Genomic DNA, 14,325 nt, shown 5'->3' with positions numbered 1-14,325 from the left:
GTAAATGCGCTGAAGAGTTCAGAGAAAAGAAATGCCATGGTGCACCTGTTGTCTCTCCCATATTGGTCTCTACAGCCACAGCTGGCGCTGTAGCTCTCCAATGGTTTGACTTTATCCCAGAAGGCACACTATTCACTTGTCTCCCGAGATGCCAACACAAAAATCAAGTTAGGAGTGGGCTGCATATCACTTGAAAGGGAAGGAATGTCTCTCATCCGAAAAGGTTTGCTCTTATAATTAATGAGGGAGCTTTAAAAATAGTCAATTTGGGTAGTTGTCATGCACCTTACTTTAAGGATGTTTTTTAAAAAGCAAAGAAAGCAGGAAACAAATGAATAATCAAAACAAATATCCCAAAAGAGCAATGTAAGCTAATGTTTCCTACCCCACCCCTTCCAATAGATCAGCATCCACTTAAGTCTGGGTGTTAAAAGCAATCCTCCTTTAACAAACACACACACACTACATAATTTTCATAATTTTAAGAACATCAAGCTTCCACCTTACTAAGCATTATGGATGGATAGTCCATAACTAGACTGCTTCTCTTGAATACCCACAGCAAAGACTCCACACTTCCCTGGCCTTTTCGACTAGCATTGCTATAATCCAAAAATATATCCTGATGTTGATAATCATAGACCCTTGTTTGGAGCCTCCAAGAGGGAAGAGGAAACTGTTCCCCCCCATAGGGCCAACTAGTCCGAATCAAACAGCCAATCCAGCAGCCTTGAACTCATCCCACATTGCCACACCTGGAGGATTTTTGACTGCAAGAAATTGGATCCAAAAACTCGGGAGGCACCAAACGTTAGGCTGACTCTTTTTCACACACCACAGGAGCCTCTGGGCTGCAATTCACACAACACACCCATCAGGGAGCAGTAATTCCCACTGAGTTTATTTGTGAGTAAATGCACTGAAGAGTTCAGAGAAAAGAAACGCAATGGTGCACCTGTATGGTGCACACTACGTAATTTTCATAATTTTCAGATCTTAGGATTTCTCCTTACTAAGCACTGTGGATGAATATTCCATAACTAGACTGGTTCTCTTGAATACCCACAGAAAAGACTCCACACCTCCCTGGCCTTTTCGCCTAGGATTGCTGTAATCCAAAAATATATCCTGATGTTGATAATCAGGGACCCTTGTTTGGAGCTTCTGAGAGGGAAGAGGAAACTGTTGCCCCCCATAGGGCCAACTAGTCCTTATCATACAGCTAATCCAGCTGCCTTGAATTCATCCCACATTGCCATGCCTTCAACCAGTCCTGTTTCCTGCTAGGACTTGATGCTCAATTGAGTACCATAAGGGAGAACAGAAAGATCTTATTTCAAAAATCCTCATTGGCTACCAGTCCGTTTCCAGGCACCATTCAAAGCTTTGGTTATGATCTACAAAGCCCTATACAGCTTGTGTTCAGGCTATCTGAAAGACCATCTCTCCCTATATGATTCTCCTCGGCTTTGAGATATTCCAAGGAAGTCTTTCTCTCAGTCCCATCTCACTCACAGGCACGTTTGGTGAAGATAAGAGGGGGCCTTCTTGGTGGCTGCTCCCAGATTGTGGAACTACCTTCGAAGGGAGACTAGACTGGCCCTAGTCAGCTTTCCTGTCACCAGCAAGCAAACTTTTTTGTTCTGACAGGCCTTTTTCTTTGGCCACTAACTGGCTGTTGTGGCAGCATTGGTGTTGTTGTTCTCTCTCTCTCTCTCTTTTTGTGTGTGTGTTTTCAAATGATTTTCAGAGATTCTCTGTGCTGTATCTATAATACCAACTCACAAAACAGAGAAATTAAATTCTTATTTTTAATAATAAATAAATAATATAAGCCAATCATTAAAAACATTTTATATTTATTATTTAATATCTCTCCTTTGTTAGTCAATGTAATAAATGCAGGGTTTTAATGATTTCGCATCTTATTACATTCCACATGTACATTATTACATGTCTTTGTGAGCCTGTGAATAAAGGGGCATGTGTGTTTGAGAAGGGTGTGTGTCATGACACACAGTTTGGAAAGCTCTTTGGCATGGTTCTCAAAGTGGGCACTTAACCACCCCGGGTTGTGGTGATGGGATTACACAGTGGGTGCTAAGAGACAAGTTGGGGTGGCATTGGAGGTGTAAATGACTATCAGACTTTGAAAAGCTGGTATCACTGGATTGAGTCCGTCAAATTGGTTTAATCAGTTGAACTAAATATTTTAATTGTTTTTGAACAAATGTGAAATTAATTGTTACCCTTTTGAATTTTATTGTGTTATTATCTTCCTTAGTGGGTGGTGCAGACTGCTATTCTGAATAATGCTTTTTTATAGATTAGAAGGCACTGTGGATGAGTTTATGGAACCAAGAGGGCTGTGGCCCAAAAAGGTTTGGGAGCCACCGATCTAATGTTTATTTCTTATCTGCTAATTCCAGGGTGTGAGCATGCATATATATATATATGCTCTTGAGTGCATTGGGATTTAAAAACAATGGGCCAATAAATCATGGCATATGCCCACTACGCTCAGCAGACGGTATCACTCTTCTGAAAGATAAAGAAGCTATTGCACTGCGCTGGAAAGAACATTACCAACATCTCCTTAACCACAACTCCCCCAGAGCTGCTGAGGTCCTCTCACAAATTCTGCAAAAACAGGTTCAAGAAGAGCTTGCATTACCTCCAAATCTGGGAGAGTTGTGTACAGCTATTAACCAAATTAAAAACAACAAAACCAGTGGACCTGATGGGATACCTGCCGAAATCTTCAAAGTCGGTAGAATTGAACTTGTACAACAACTTCACAAGCTCATCGAAAAAGTTTGGGAAAGAGAAGAAATCCCAGTAGACTTTAGGGATGCCAAAATTATCAATCTCTTTAAAAAGGTGACAGAAATGATTGTGGAAACTATCTAGGCATCTCTCTATTAGCTGCGGCCGGCAAAATTCTTGCAAGGATCCTGGCAAACCGTCTCGTAACAACATCCGAGCTGACCCTTCCTGAATCCCAAAATGGTTTTCGGTCTTCTAGGGGGACAGTGGACATGATTTTCACCGCTTGACAGCTTCAAGAAAAATGAATAGAGCAAAACCGACCCCTGTATATGGCATTTATTGACCTGACTAAGGCTTTCGACACTGTAAATCATAATGCCCTGTGGACTGTCCTTCTATAATTGGCTGTCCAGATAAATTTGTAAACATCATTCGGCTCCTCCATGATAATATGACAGCAACAATCTCAGGTAACAATCGCTCTCAAAGTGAACCATTCACAGTGGGAGCAGGTGTTAAACAGGGTTTTGTTATTGCCACAACTCTATTCATTATTTTCCTTGCCATAATCCTACACTTTGTCGAAGGGAAACTCCCCACCAGAGTAGAAATCATATATCGAACAGATGCAAAGCTCTTCAATCTGAGCAGGCTGAAAGCAAAGAGTAAGGTTACCATAACTTCCGTCATAGAGCTTCAGTATGCTGATGACAACGTAGTATGCGCAAGCTCAGAAGATGACCTCCAAACCATCCTAAACATCTTTGCAGAAGCTTACAAAAAGCTTGGCCTATCACTCAACATCCAAAAAACATGGTGTAATGTTGTAAAATGTTGATCGCTTCTCCTACCTAGGCAGTTATCTTTCCACAAGGGCCAACATTGATACCGAAATCCAGCATTGCCTGAGCTCTGCAACTGCGGCTTTCTCCCGATTGAAATGCAGAGTGTCTGAGGAGTGGGACATTCGCAGGGAAACCAAAATGCTTGTTTACAAAGCTATTGTACTGCCAACCTTAATATATGCTTGTGAAACATGGACCACTTATAAACGCCATATCCAACTCCTCGAAAGATTCAGTCAACGGTGTTTCCGAAAATTTTTACACATCACTTGGGAAGACAGGCAAACTAATATCAGTCTACTGGAAGAAGCAAAGTGTTGAAGCAATGATTCTCCAACATCAACTTCGTTGGATTGGTCATGTTGTGTGGATGCCTGATGATCGTCTTCCAAAGCAACTACTCTATACCAAACTTAAAAATGGAAAGTGTAATGCTGGTGGTCAACAAAAGAGGTTTAAAGACTGTCTCAAGGCAAATATAAACAATGTAGTATAAACACTGACAACTGGGAAACACTGGCCTGCGAGCGCTCCAGTTGGAGAACAGCCTTTACTAAAGGTGTCATGGGCTTTGAAGACACTCAAGCTCAGGACGCAAGGGAGAAATGTGCTAAGGGGAAGGCACACCGTGATCAACTCCCACCCGGAAACCAATGTCCCCACTGTGGAAGGACATGTTGATCCAGAATTGGCCTCCACAGTCACCTACGGACTCACTGTTAAAACCGTGTCTATGGAAGACAATCTTACTCGGCTACGAGTGATCGCCAAAGAAGAGGAAGAAGGCATTTAAAAACAAAACAGCACTTTTTCCTTTAAAGTCCTCAATCGGGTAATACAGTGGTGCCTCGCAAGACGAAATTAATCCGTTCCGCGAGTCTCTTCGATTGCGGTTTTTTCGTCTTGCGAAGCACGGCTATTAGCGGCTTAGCGGCTATTAGCGGCTTAGCGGCTTAGCGGCTATTAACGGCTTAGCGGCTATTAACGGCTTAGCGGCTTAGCAGCTTTAAGAAAAAGGAAACAAACTCGCAAGAACTCACAAGACGTTTCATCTTGCAAAGCAAGCCCATAGGGAAATTCGTCTTGCGGAACGACTCAAAAAACGGAAAACTCTTTCGTCTTGCGCGTTTTTCGTCTTGCGAGGCATTCGTCTTGCGAGGCACCACTGTACCTTTATTAGGACCAAGCAATGTGTCATTAAAGAGTTGCAGGCTTTTCAGTGTCTTATAAAACTTTTGCAGGTCCAAACAGTAATGAAGGCGGAATCACTTTCTTTCTTTCTCCCCCACCCCTCCCCAAACAGGATGCACAATTGCCTTGAGGTCTAAGTTTTCTGTTTCCCATTTCTGGGACGACTGCAGGCGAGACGGCGTCACTGTGATCCAATATGTTGGAGAAATGATGCGCTACCTCTGTAATGCACCAAAGGTAAATGAGAGACAGGTTGGGGGGGGAGGATGAATGTTGCCAAGAAGCAAAATGGGTTCTCCTGCTCAGTACTGAATCCCTTGCAGCAGGTGGGTGCATGTCCACCTGCCGTACACCTGATGCTGCAGAAAGCAGGGGGTTCAATGCTTCTCAGTTTAGATGTGTCAATCAGTTGCCATGCTTAGTTTTTGGTGAGCCAAAACCCTGCAGAAAGTGTCAGTTGGTGTGGTATTTGTGCATTGAGTTACAAGGCTATTGAGACCAAAAGGTTTCTTTTTTTTTTTTATAAGATATTTATTAGGATTTTTTTTTAAATATTACAATAAAAAATGAAAAAAAACCCCAAAATAAAAATGATTAAAAACACTCAAATTTTCCATTGCTTATTTTTCCTTAGCTTGTTTCCCGGACCTCGCCATACCTCCCTTTTTTGTATTCCAGTTCAGTAAATCCTTACCCTCTTTATTTATCCTAATCTTTGGTCTTAAAATAGTAACATTAGTTTTTACCTCTTAACAACCCCTTTTTCATATTCCCTTAAAGCATTACAGCTAGAAACCACTTAATTTCTATCCAACATCGTCCTAACATTCATTAATTTTACAATATTTCTGTAGATAATCTTTGAACTTCTTCCAATCTTCTTCCACCGACTCTTCTCCCTGGTCTCGGATTCTGCCAGTCATTTCTGCCAGTTCCATATAGTCCATCAGAGACCAAAAGGTTTCATGGACTTCCAGGTATAGGGCGGTATATAAATCTAATAATAATAATAATAATAATAATAATAATAATGGAGGGTGATTGTAATTTAAAGTATGTTGCTTTTGGACTCTGTTATACAGCTGCAAATATAACATTTAAGCTCATTTTGAGTTCACTTTACAATTATGACACTAGATGGCGATGGTGAGCTTATGTCAAATTGTTCTGCAGCCGTGCTTTGCAAAAAAAAAAATACTGAATCTTATCTGGTGAATTGAAGTTCGGTTAAGCAAAATCTCTCTTCAGATTTTCTGCACATCTAATGAAATTCATTGGGTAGGATTGGAGGCACAACCATGGATCAGTGAGAAAAGCTCTCCAACCCGGGGAAATTAACCGGTACACAATATGATCAAACTATAGCTCAGTCGAAAGTGTGGGTGAGCCCTTTGTCCTATTCTCTACAAGTTGCAGCCTCTCCGTTGTATCTTCTGAACCGGCTGAAGTTTCTGAACCGTCTTCCTAGGCAGCCCCACATTGCAGCAATCTAGTCAGAAACTTACAGGGCATGACAAGTTGTTCTTTTTTGTGAAAGTTCGTTAGTGTAACCACTTGGAACAATTCCTACTCATTGCCAGTGAAATGGCTATCCATACAGCTTATTTCGAACCGCAATGATCACCTCGATGTGTTTCTTTGCAGATGGACAGCGACCGAGACCACTGCGTGCGACTGGCAATAGGCAACGGCATGCGTGTGGAAGTCTGGAAGGAGTTCCTGCGTCAATTCAAACCTATCCAAATCCACGAATTCTATGGTGCCACAGAGGGGAATGTTGGATTTATTAACTACATCGGGAAGGTTGGAGCCATGGGAAAGACAAACTTCCTCCACAAGGTAATAAGGGCTAAGCAGGAATTTCCAGGGTGTGTTGATCACAAATGTCTAAATAAATAATGTCTTATCTTCTTCTTCTTTGGCGATCACTTGTAGCAGAGTAGGATTGTCTTCCATAAACACAGTTTTAACAGTGAGTCCGTAAGTGACTGTGGAGGCCAATTCTGGACCCACACGTCCTTCCACAGTGTTGGGTTGGGTTTTTGGAAGACGCCTGTGCGTGAATTTGTTTTATGTGTGTAGATCAGTGTACGCTGATCAACGCACAGTCTTCGCAGTAGGGCTCTGTTCCAATGGCATGAGTAGTCACGATGAACCGGTAGATCCTATCTGCTGCAGCCTTCATCCGCCTTCACAGCCATGATAACCGCTTGTTATCACCTGCCTGTTCTACCGTTGAGGACTTCTTGGGTCATTCTTTGTCTCACTTGCTGGATCATCACCTTGTGGCGGTGAGTGGGTTTGCACATTCCTATGACCCTTGTGAGCGAAGCCGTCAGGAATCTCGTACTTGCAACAGGGTCACCCAAGGCGGTAAGATCAAAGGGAAGGAGCTAGACAAAGAATGTCTTATATAATTCCAAGGTCCCAGTTAAACATCCCCAAACACTCCACTCTAATTTCACACCTCATCTTCTGGTCTCTTAAAGCTGCCTTCAGTTCTCTCTTCAATAGCCACCTTTTCTGTGTAGACTTTGGCCCTATACTTCAGTCTAGGAATAACCAAAGTGGTATTCTCCAGATATTGGACTGGATTCCTGACTAGGGCTGAGCGATAGCTGGTTTTCAACATTGTTATATATCGACAGCTAAACAAATAGCGAAATACCGATATATCACAATGTCCGAAATAAGGATGGAACTATTTAGAGGCATTTGCTTCACGGTTTTGCCTGCATCGTGATTTTTGCTGGCACCTGCTCTTGTGATTCGCTGCCTCCTGCATGAGGTGGGGGAGAGTTGAGTTAACTGAGTTAACAGGAGCTGTAGGAATCAAGAGAAGCATTGGCTGGCTTCACTGTTTTGCCCACATTGTGATTCTTGCATAGCACACACACACACACCCGTGCTCTCCCCGCTGGTGTCCGGTGAAGAGTCCTGGAGCCCTCTCGCCGATTCCCCCATCTGCCCCCCTTTATCCCTGGTGTTGCGCTGATTTGCTTCCCCATCTGCTGAGCTGCCTCTCTCCCTGCTGGGCCCTTCTCCAGCATCATTTGAGAGCCTTCCCTCCGCCTCTAGCTCCGATGTCAGTTCCCTGACAGCGAGATATGGGTATTTTTTAAATGGGGGGTGGGGGTTGCTTCTAGAAACCTTTGACCTTTGCCTGGCTGGAATGCAGCCTCGTGTGCAAAGGTAAGAGTCCCATGAGATATTCCGAGATGAGGGCTTTTGTCCTTTGAAGAGTTGTGCAGTAAACAAGAACCCTGGAGGTGAAGCTGTTCTTGGCATGTCTGACGCAGGGATGGGAATAACGTCACCCCATGCCATGTCTGTTTGAGATGCAGGGCTTAAGTCACAGGAGTCCTATGAGAAAGAGAGAGAGAGAGAGAGAGAGAGAGAGAGAGAGAGAGAAGAAAATAACCATTGAGCCGAACTTGGCCCTGCATCATGATGTTGTTAAATCATGTTTTGGCACCTGGGATTTCTAAGTGCGTTTAAAAAAAAAATTTGATCAAGCACATTTCACAATAAAGCGTTTCAAAGTGTGCCAGTAAATATTCCTAATTAATACAGTCATACTTCATGTTATGTTTGCTTCATGACATGTTTCTTCAGGTTGCATCCTGCGGCAACCCGGAAGTACCGGAAAGGGTAGTTCCAGGTTTCGCCACTCGTGCATGCATAGACGCGCAAAATGATGTCACGTGCATGCACAGAAGTGGTGAATCGCAACCTGCATGTGTGCAGACGCGCCGCTGCGGATTGCGTTCTATTAATGTTGTGAATGGGCCTCCGGAACGGATCCCGTTTGCAACCAGAGGTACCACTGTATATGAATTTAGCAACAGGAAAACGCCAGCCAATTCAATATGGATGGATCAAGGGTGGGGGGGAGATAATGCAAGACAGCTGCAAAGTTAGCGAACTCCTTTCTCTGTTACATTATATCATGTCTTGTAAATGCTGCCATCATAATTCCCTCTATTGTTGATGTTCAGGCTGCCAGTGCCATTGGTTATGTTGCTAAAATGTCACCCCTCACATAGAAGAGGGAAGGTGTCACTATCTTGGGGAAATGGAGAGCAGTGACTGGAATCCTGAACAGGGAGCAACCCGTGCTGCAAGATTTTGTTATGGATCCTACTTGTCTACACAGTCGTACCTTGGTTTTCAAACAGCTTAGTTCTCGAACATTTTGGCTCCCAAACGACGCATATCCGGAAGTGACTGTTCCGGTTTGCGAACAATTTTTGGAAGGCGAATATCCGACGGGACTTCCACAGCTTCTGATTGGAGCTTCCTGCAGCCAATTGGAAGCCGTGCCTTGGTTTCCGTTCCGGAATGGATTCCGTTCGACTTCCAGGGTACGACTGTAGTAATAGTAAACTCAATTTTCTAAGTGTGGTTCCTTCTGAAGCCAAAGTGGCAGTACTCACACAAACAAGGAAGATGTATCAGCAGGTACCCAGGAACTCCAAGGTTTGTAGAAGTACAAAAAAAAAAGAGAAACATTTTTTGGGGGGGAAAGAGTCCAATGAGGGCTCTGCATACACTTCGGGCAGAGAATTATGACAGGTTGTTTTTGAGAGTGGAGTGGGGAGAATCGTAAACCAGCAGGGAGAGGGAATGGAATGGAATGCCCTGAAAAAGGGCATGGCTGGCTGGAGTCCTAAACTTCACGTTGCAACATTTTGCTGGAGCGCCCGCTCAGATAAACTAAAATCAAAGAGCAGGTTCCAAAGTCCAGGTCAACAAAATGAAAAATCTGCTGACACCCACAAGCTTTATATAACTGTGTAAAGTTAATCCATTCAGTCCTGAACTTTGAACTATTTTCAATTGAAAACCTTACAACCTTACAGTGATTTATTACCTCGATTGAAAGGCAAATAAATGTGCATAAGGTGACTTAGTTTAATAATCACCCCTCCCAAGAGGAACTCTGGGAACTGTAGTTCTGTGAGTGGTGGAATGCGGCTAGGTTCCTCTTAACAAATAAACCCCAGCACTCTCACCAAACTACAATTCCCAGAATTCCGGGGGGGGGAGTCATGATAGCTAAAGTGACGTAGGCTTGTAGAAAGATCCAAGAGCTTTCCCAGGTGACATCTTGAGGGATGTTTTTGAGAGAAGGGCAGAAAATGCAGCTTTACCCAACACCGGCCAAAGATGTTGAGCACACCTTTGCCCAGTTTACCAGAACCAGTTACTCTCCCTCTGGCCTCTTGGTTTCAGAAAATAATGCCAACATACCATATTTTTCTGTGTATGACATGCCCCTGTGTATAAGACACTATTTTGGGGGACTCAAAATTAAGAAAATGGGGGGAGATGGTCCAGAGTTGTTGAGGTTTTTTTGGGGGGGAGGATTGACCAGAGTTGTGGAGATTTTTAGGGGGTGGGGATTGCAGTAAATCACTAACCCAGAAATTCGCTCACATCGCAGAAACCTGCAAGCGTCTGCCCAAGCCACGCCCTTCCACCCTGTTTGCTGCTCGCAAACAGCAGCCAGCATTCAAACGCCGAATTGCCGCAGCGGCAGCCAATCCACAGCAGCCCTTGCCGCAGCAACCAATCTCCCGCCCAATTAACGCAGCACCAGCCAAACCAAAGCCACCCTTGCCGCAGCCACCAATCACCCACCAAATTGCCACTGACAAGCTGCAGCTCACGGCTGCAACCAATCGCTCATCCCCCCTATGCACTATCCGTTTATGAGACGCACCCCGTTTTTACACCTTATTTTACAGAACGAAAAGTCTTATACATGGGAAAGTACGGTGTTTCACATCTGGCAACCGATATGCCCTTTTGGTTTCAGAAAGTTCATAGGTAGATGAGTCTAAAAAGCGCAGGACACAAACTAAGCTCTCTTACCACACTCTTTGGGGGAAGTTGGTGTTGCTGGTCGAAGGAGCTTGAGGTGGCTCTGTCCGGATCTGTGCAACCCTCGCTTTCCAGGGGCAGTGCTGAGGAGAGCAGCGGTGCCAAGGAGGAGAAGCCACAGTCCAGGTGCCAAGGAACTGGCTCTGGCCTGGGGGCCACTGGTTATCTTTGCTTGAGGTCAATGATCCTAGCTGTGGTTACGGCACTGCAGGGCGTTGGACTCAATGACCCTTTGAGGCAATGACCCTGTAGAGTAGTTCTATGGTTCCATCAAATGCTTTATGATCCTGGTGTTATAACATGCTTGCCTTGAATTTACGCCTTATCCTCTCATGCTTCCCTTTCTATCTGTTCCACTTTAGAAACTGGCAAAATTCGAACTGGTTCAATATAACGTTGACCAGGATGAGCCGGTGAGGGACGAGAAAGGATATTGCATCCCAGTGGCCACAGGTAATAAAACAAGCATACATTTACATCCACACCATAGGTTTAAAGCACTCTTATGCCACGGCTTGCCCCCAAAGAATTGCAGGAACTGTAGTTTTGCAAGGGTGCAAAACTGTAGCTCTGTATGGGGTCTCCTAACATCTCTCAGCACTCTTGACTTGAGAATTTTGGTTTCTCACTTCAGCATGCGTGTGTGTTTGGGTCCAGCATCACATACAAGCACTAATTTTACATATGAATTGCCCAGTCCACAAAACTCTTAGGCGCATTACGGGAAGATTTTTTTTTTTAAGATTGTCTATAGAATTTCTGGAATGTCTTTTTCCCAAGAGAACTCAAGGTCAATTACAAATGATTAAATATAAAATACATGGGGCTACCTTTGAAAGTGACCCGGAAACTACAATTAATCCAGAATGAAGCAGCTAGACTGGTGACTGGGAGTGGCTGCTGAGGCCATATAACACCGGTCCTGAAAGACCTACATTGGCTCCCAGAACGTTTCTGAACACAATTCAAAGTGTTGGTGCTGACCTTTAATGCCCTAAACAGCCTTGGCCCAGTATACCTGAAGGAACATCTCCACCCTTATCACTCAGCCTGGACACTGAGGTCCTTCTTCAAGGGTCTTCTGGTGGTTCCCTCACTGCGAGAAGTAAGGTTACAGGGAACCAGGCAGAGAGCCTTCTTGGTAGTGGCACCTGCCCTGTGGAATGCCCTCTCAGCACATGTCAAGGAAATAAACCACTGTCTGACTTTTAGAAGAAATCTGAAGGCAGCCCTGTTTAGGGAAGTTTTTAATGTTTGATGTTTGATTGTGTTTTTAATATTCTGTTGGGAACCGCCCAGAGTGGCTGGGGAAACCCACCCACCTAGATGGGTGGGGTATAAATTATTTATTATTATTATTATTATTATTATTATTCTGAAATAACTCAGAAATAAATTAAGATTTAAAGGGTTTTGTTCTTTTTAAGGAACTATCCAGTTTATTTTAAGACCAGTAATGTTCCAAAGGGGTAAAAGCACCTTTGTGTATGCACTATACTTTTAAAGAACATTCAAAATGCATTCCTTCCCTAAAATAATTCTAGGTATTGTAGTTAGTTGGGGGATGCTGGGAATGGTAGCTCTGTGAGGGGTAAACTTCAAGGGGAAGGCATGCAAAGCTACCTTTTCCATTCAGCTCCTGTACTCTAAAAGCATTGTCCTTTATGAGTGAAATTGTTTAGAGTAGTCTGGTCCAGTCAATTTCACCACTGTGTTGGTTTGTTATGGGGCATGGGGAAATAGAACAGAATTACCAAGGTTCTCCTTCCTTCCCTTCCAAGGCGAGACAGGATTACTGGTGGCCAAGATCACTAGCCATACCCCGTTCTCTGGCTATGCAGGAGACCAACAGAAGTCGGAGAAGAAGATTCTCCGGGATGTTTTTACCAAAGGAGACTGCTACTTCAACAGTGGTGACCTCCTGATGCAAGACCATGATGGCTTTCTATATTTTCAGGACCGGGTAGGAGACACTTTCCGGTGAGTCCCACCTCTCCAGGTGAGGTGGGATCTGCTGCACTTGGTCTGCCAAGGTTGCAATTTCAGATGATATACACCGTATTTTTCCGTGTATAAGACGCTCCCATGTCTAAGATGCCCCCTTTTTGGGGGGGACTCCAAATTAAGAAAACACCCCTCAGCACTACCCGTGTATGAGACGAGCCCCAATTTTAAACCCAATTTTTTAGTTAAAAACCCCTAGTCTTATACACGGAAAAATACGGTATATCTGTTGTTGGCATTATGCCAGGTATAGCATATAACACAGTGCAAATTTATGCAAGGTATATTTAGAAGCAGGGGTAGTAAAATGTCTCGGGGACAGGCCCCTGACAGAAGCCTGCATGAGATTTGCATTTGCTCATTTATATTCATAGATGCAAATTTCTGCTTGGCTGCAGTCTCACTGCCCCTTTGCTTTGCAATATACCCAGCAGCCCTCAAAGCAAATGGTTGAGGGGGAAACAACAGGAGATCTGGCTGTCGATGCAAAAAGACCCACAATTAGATTTTCAGGGTTTGTCCTTGCCTCTGTTTGCCCCGCTTCTGTCTGCTTCTACCCCTTGCAGAAACTCGCTATTTAGCACCAAATGCAACTGGATTTTCCATGATTGCTGTTTATTCCAATTTATCACTAAAGAGTGGGTTTTCCAGGAGGAAATGACAGGGCAAAGGCAAAATCACTCAAACCCATGCCCAGAAAGCATGACAGAAGTTGAAAACTGCTGAGCCCTGTGCTTTCAAGTGGAAGTGTGGACGAGCCCTTAGCAAACACCTCAGGAAGAAAGATGACAGAAACTCATGTACTGTAAATGTCCTTATTCTGTACAGAGATCATTCGTATTGTGATGTTGAAAGGAGGCAGGAAAACAAGCAATGTGCCAGGAAGTTTCTGGTTTTGCTCTGCAATGAACACTATCAGATTGTTGCTGAGACCCACACCTCATGTAAAGCCCCATTGCCGATCCTGGTAGCATCCTTAGTGGGGTAGGAGAGCTGAAAAGAATGCCAGTATATTTCACATCTGGCCACCAATGAACCCCTTTGGTTTCAGATAGTACATGGGTAGACAAATCTAAAATGCCTGGGACACAAATTTTCACGGCCCTCTAGCAGCTATTACCAGAGGTAATGTATTTAGCGTTAGCAAAATACACACCAGGAGATTTATTTTGGTCAGAATCGAGTATAAACTTCCAGAGTGAACATTAAATATATTACTTCTGGTAAATGAGCCTCTGCAGCCACAAGAGGGCTGTGGAAATTTGGGTCCTGGCTTTTTAGACTCTCCTGCCCATGTCGTATCTGAAACCAAAGGGGCACATTGGTTGCCGGATGTGAATTCCTCCCCCCAGCTCTCCTACCCCACTACCTGGTCCTATTCTTCCTCCTTCTTGCTGTTGCTGCTTGCTCTCTTGCTGACTCTGAGGTAGCAGAAGGTTAGGAAGAAGCAGGAATGTGTTCCTGCTTTGGTTTATTCTGATGTTTTATTATGGGGTGTAAATGGACAGACATTGAGGGGCGAGCACACAGGAGTGTGCCAACTCTGCCCCCACCTTCCTGCCACCCTCCACAGATTTAAAGACTATGGCACAATATTGTACACAAAGCACTTTGAACACTCAAGAGCGGC

The 14,325-nt window shown here is 44.0% G+C and overlaps 1 protein-coding gene across 1 annotated transcript in view; it reads left to right on the top strand.

Moving 5' to 3' along the window:
* Positions 1 to 4,921: 4,921 nt before the first annotated feature.
* Positions 4,922 to 14,325, top strand: part of LOC308461814 (long-chain fatty acid transport protein 2-like) — a gene marked incomplete at its 3' end in the record, with an annotated part of 35,425 nt that continues 26,021 nt past the window's right edge. The window contains exons 1-4 of the mRNA XM_080978979.1: positions 4,922 to 5,042; positions 6,450 to 6,644; positions 11,054 to 11,144; positions 12,473 to 12,671. Coding sequence (XP_080835105.1) covers positions 5,013 to 5,042; positions 6,450 to 6,644; positions 11,054 to 11,144; positions 12,473 to 12,671 — 515 coding nt within the window. The 5' untranslated portion in view covers positions 4,922 to 5,012. The remainder of the gene's footprint in view (positions 5,043 to 6,449; positions 6,645 to 11,053; positions 11,145 to 12,472; positions 12,672 to 14,325) is intronic.

This window comes from Podarcis pityusensis (assembly GCF_964106645.2).
Source record: "Podarcis pityusensis genome assembly, chromosome: 13".
Taxonomy (NCBI): Eukaryota; Metazoa; Chordata; class Lepidosauria; order Squamata; family Lacertidae; genus Podarcis; species Podarcis pityusensis.
Note: the sequence above shows the minus strand (reverse complement) of the source record. Positions and strands in the feature narration are given on the sequence as shown.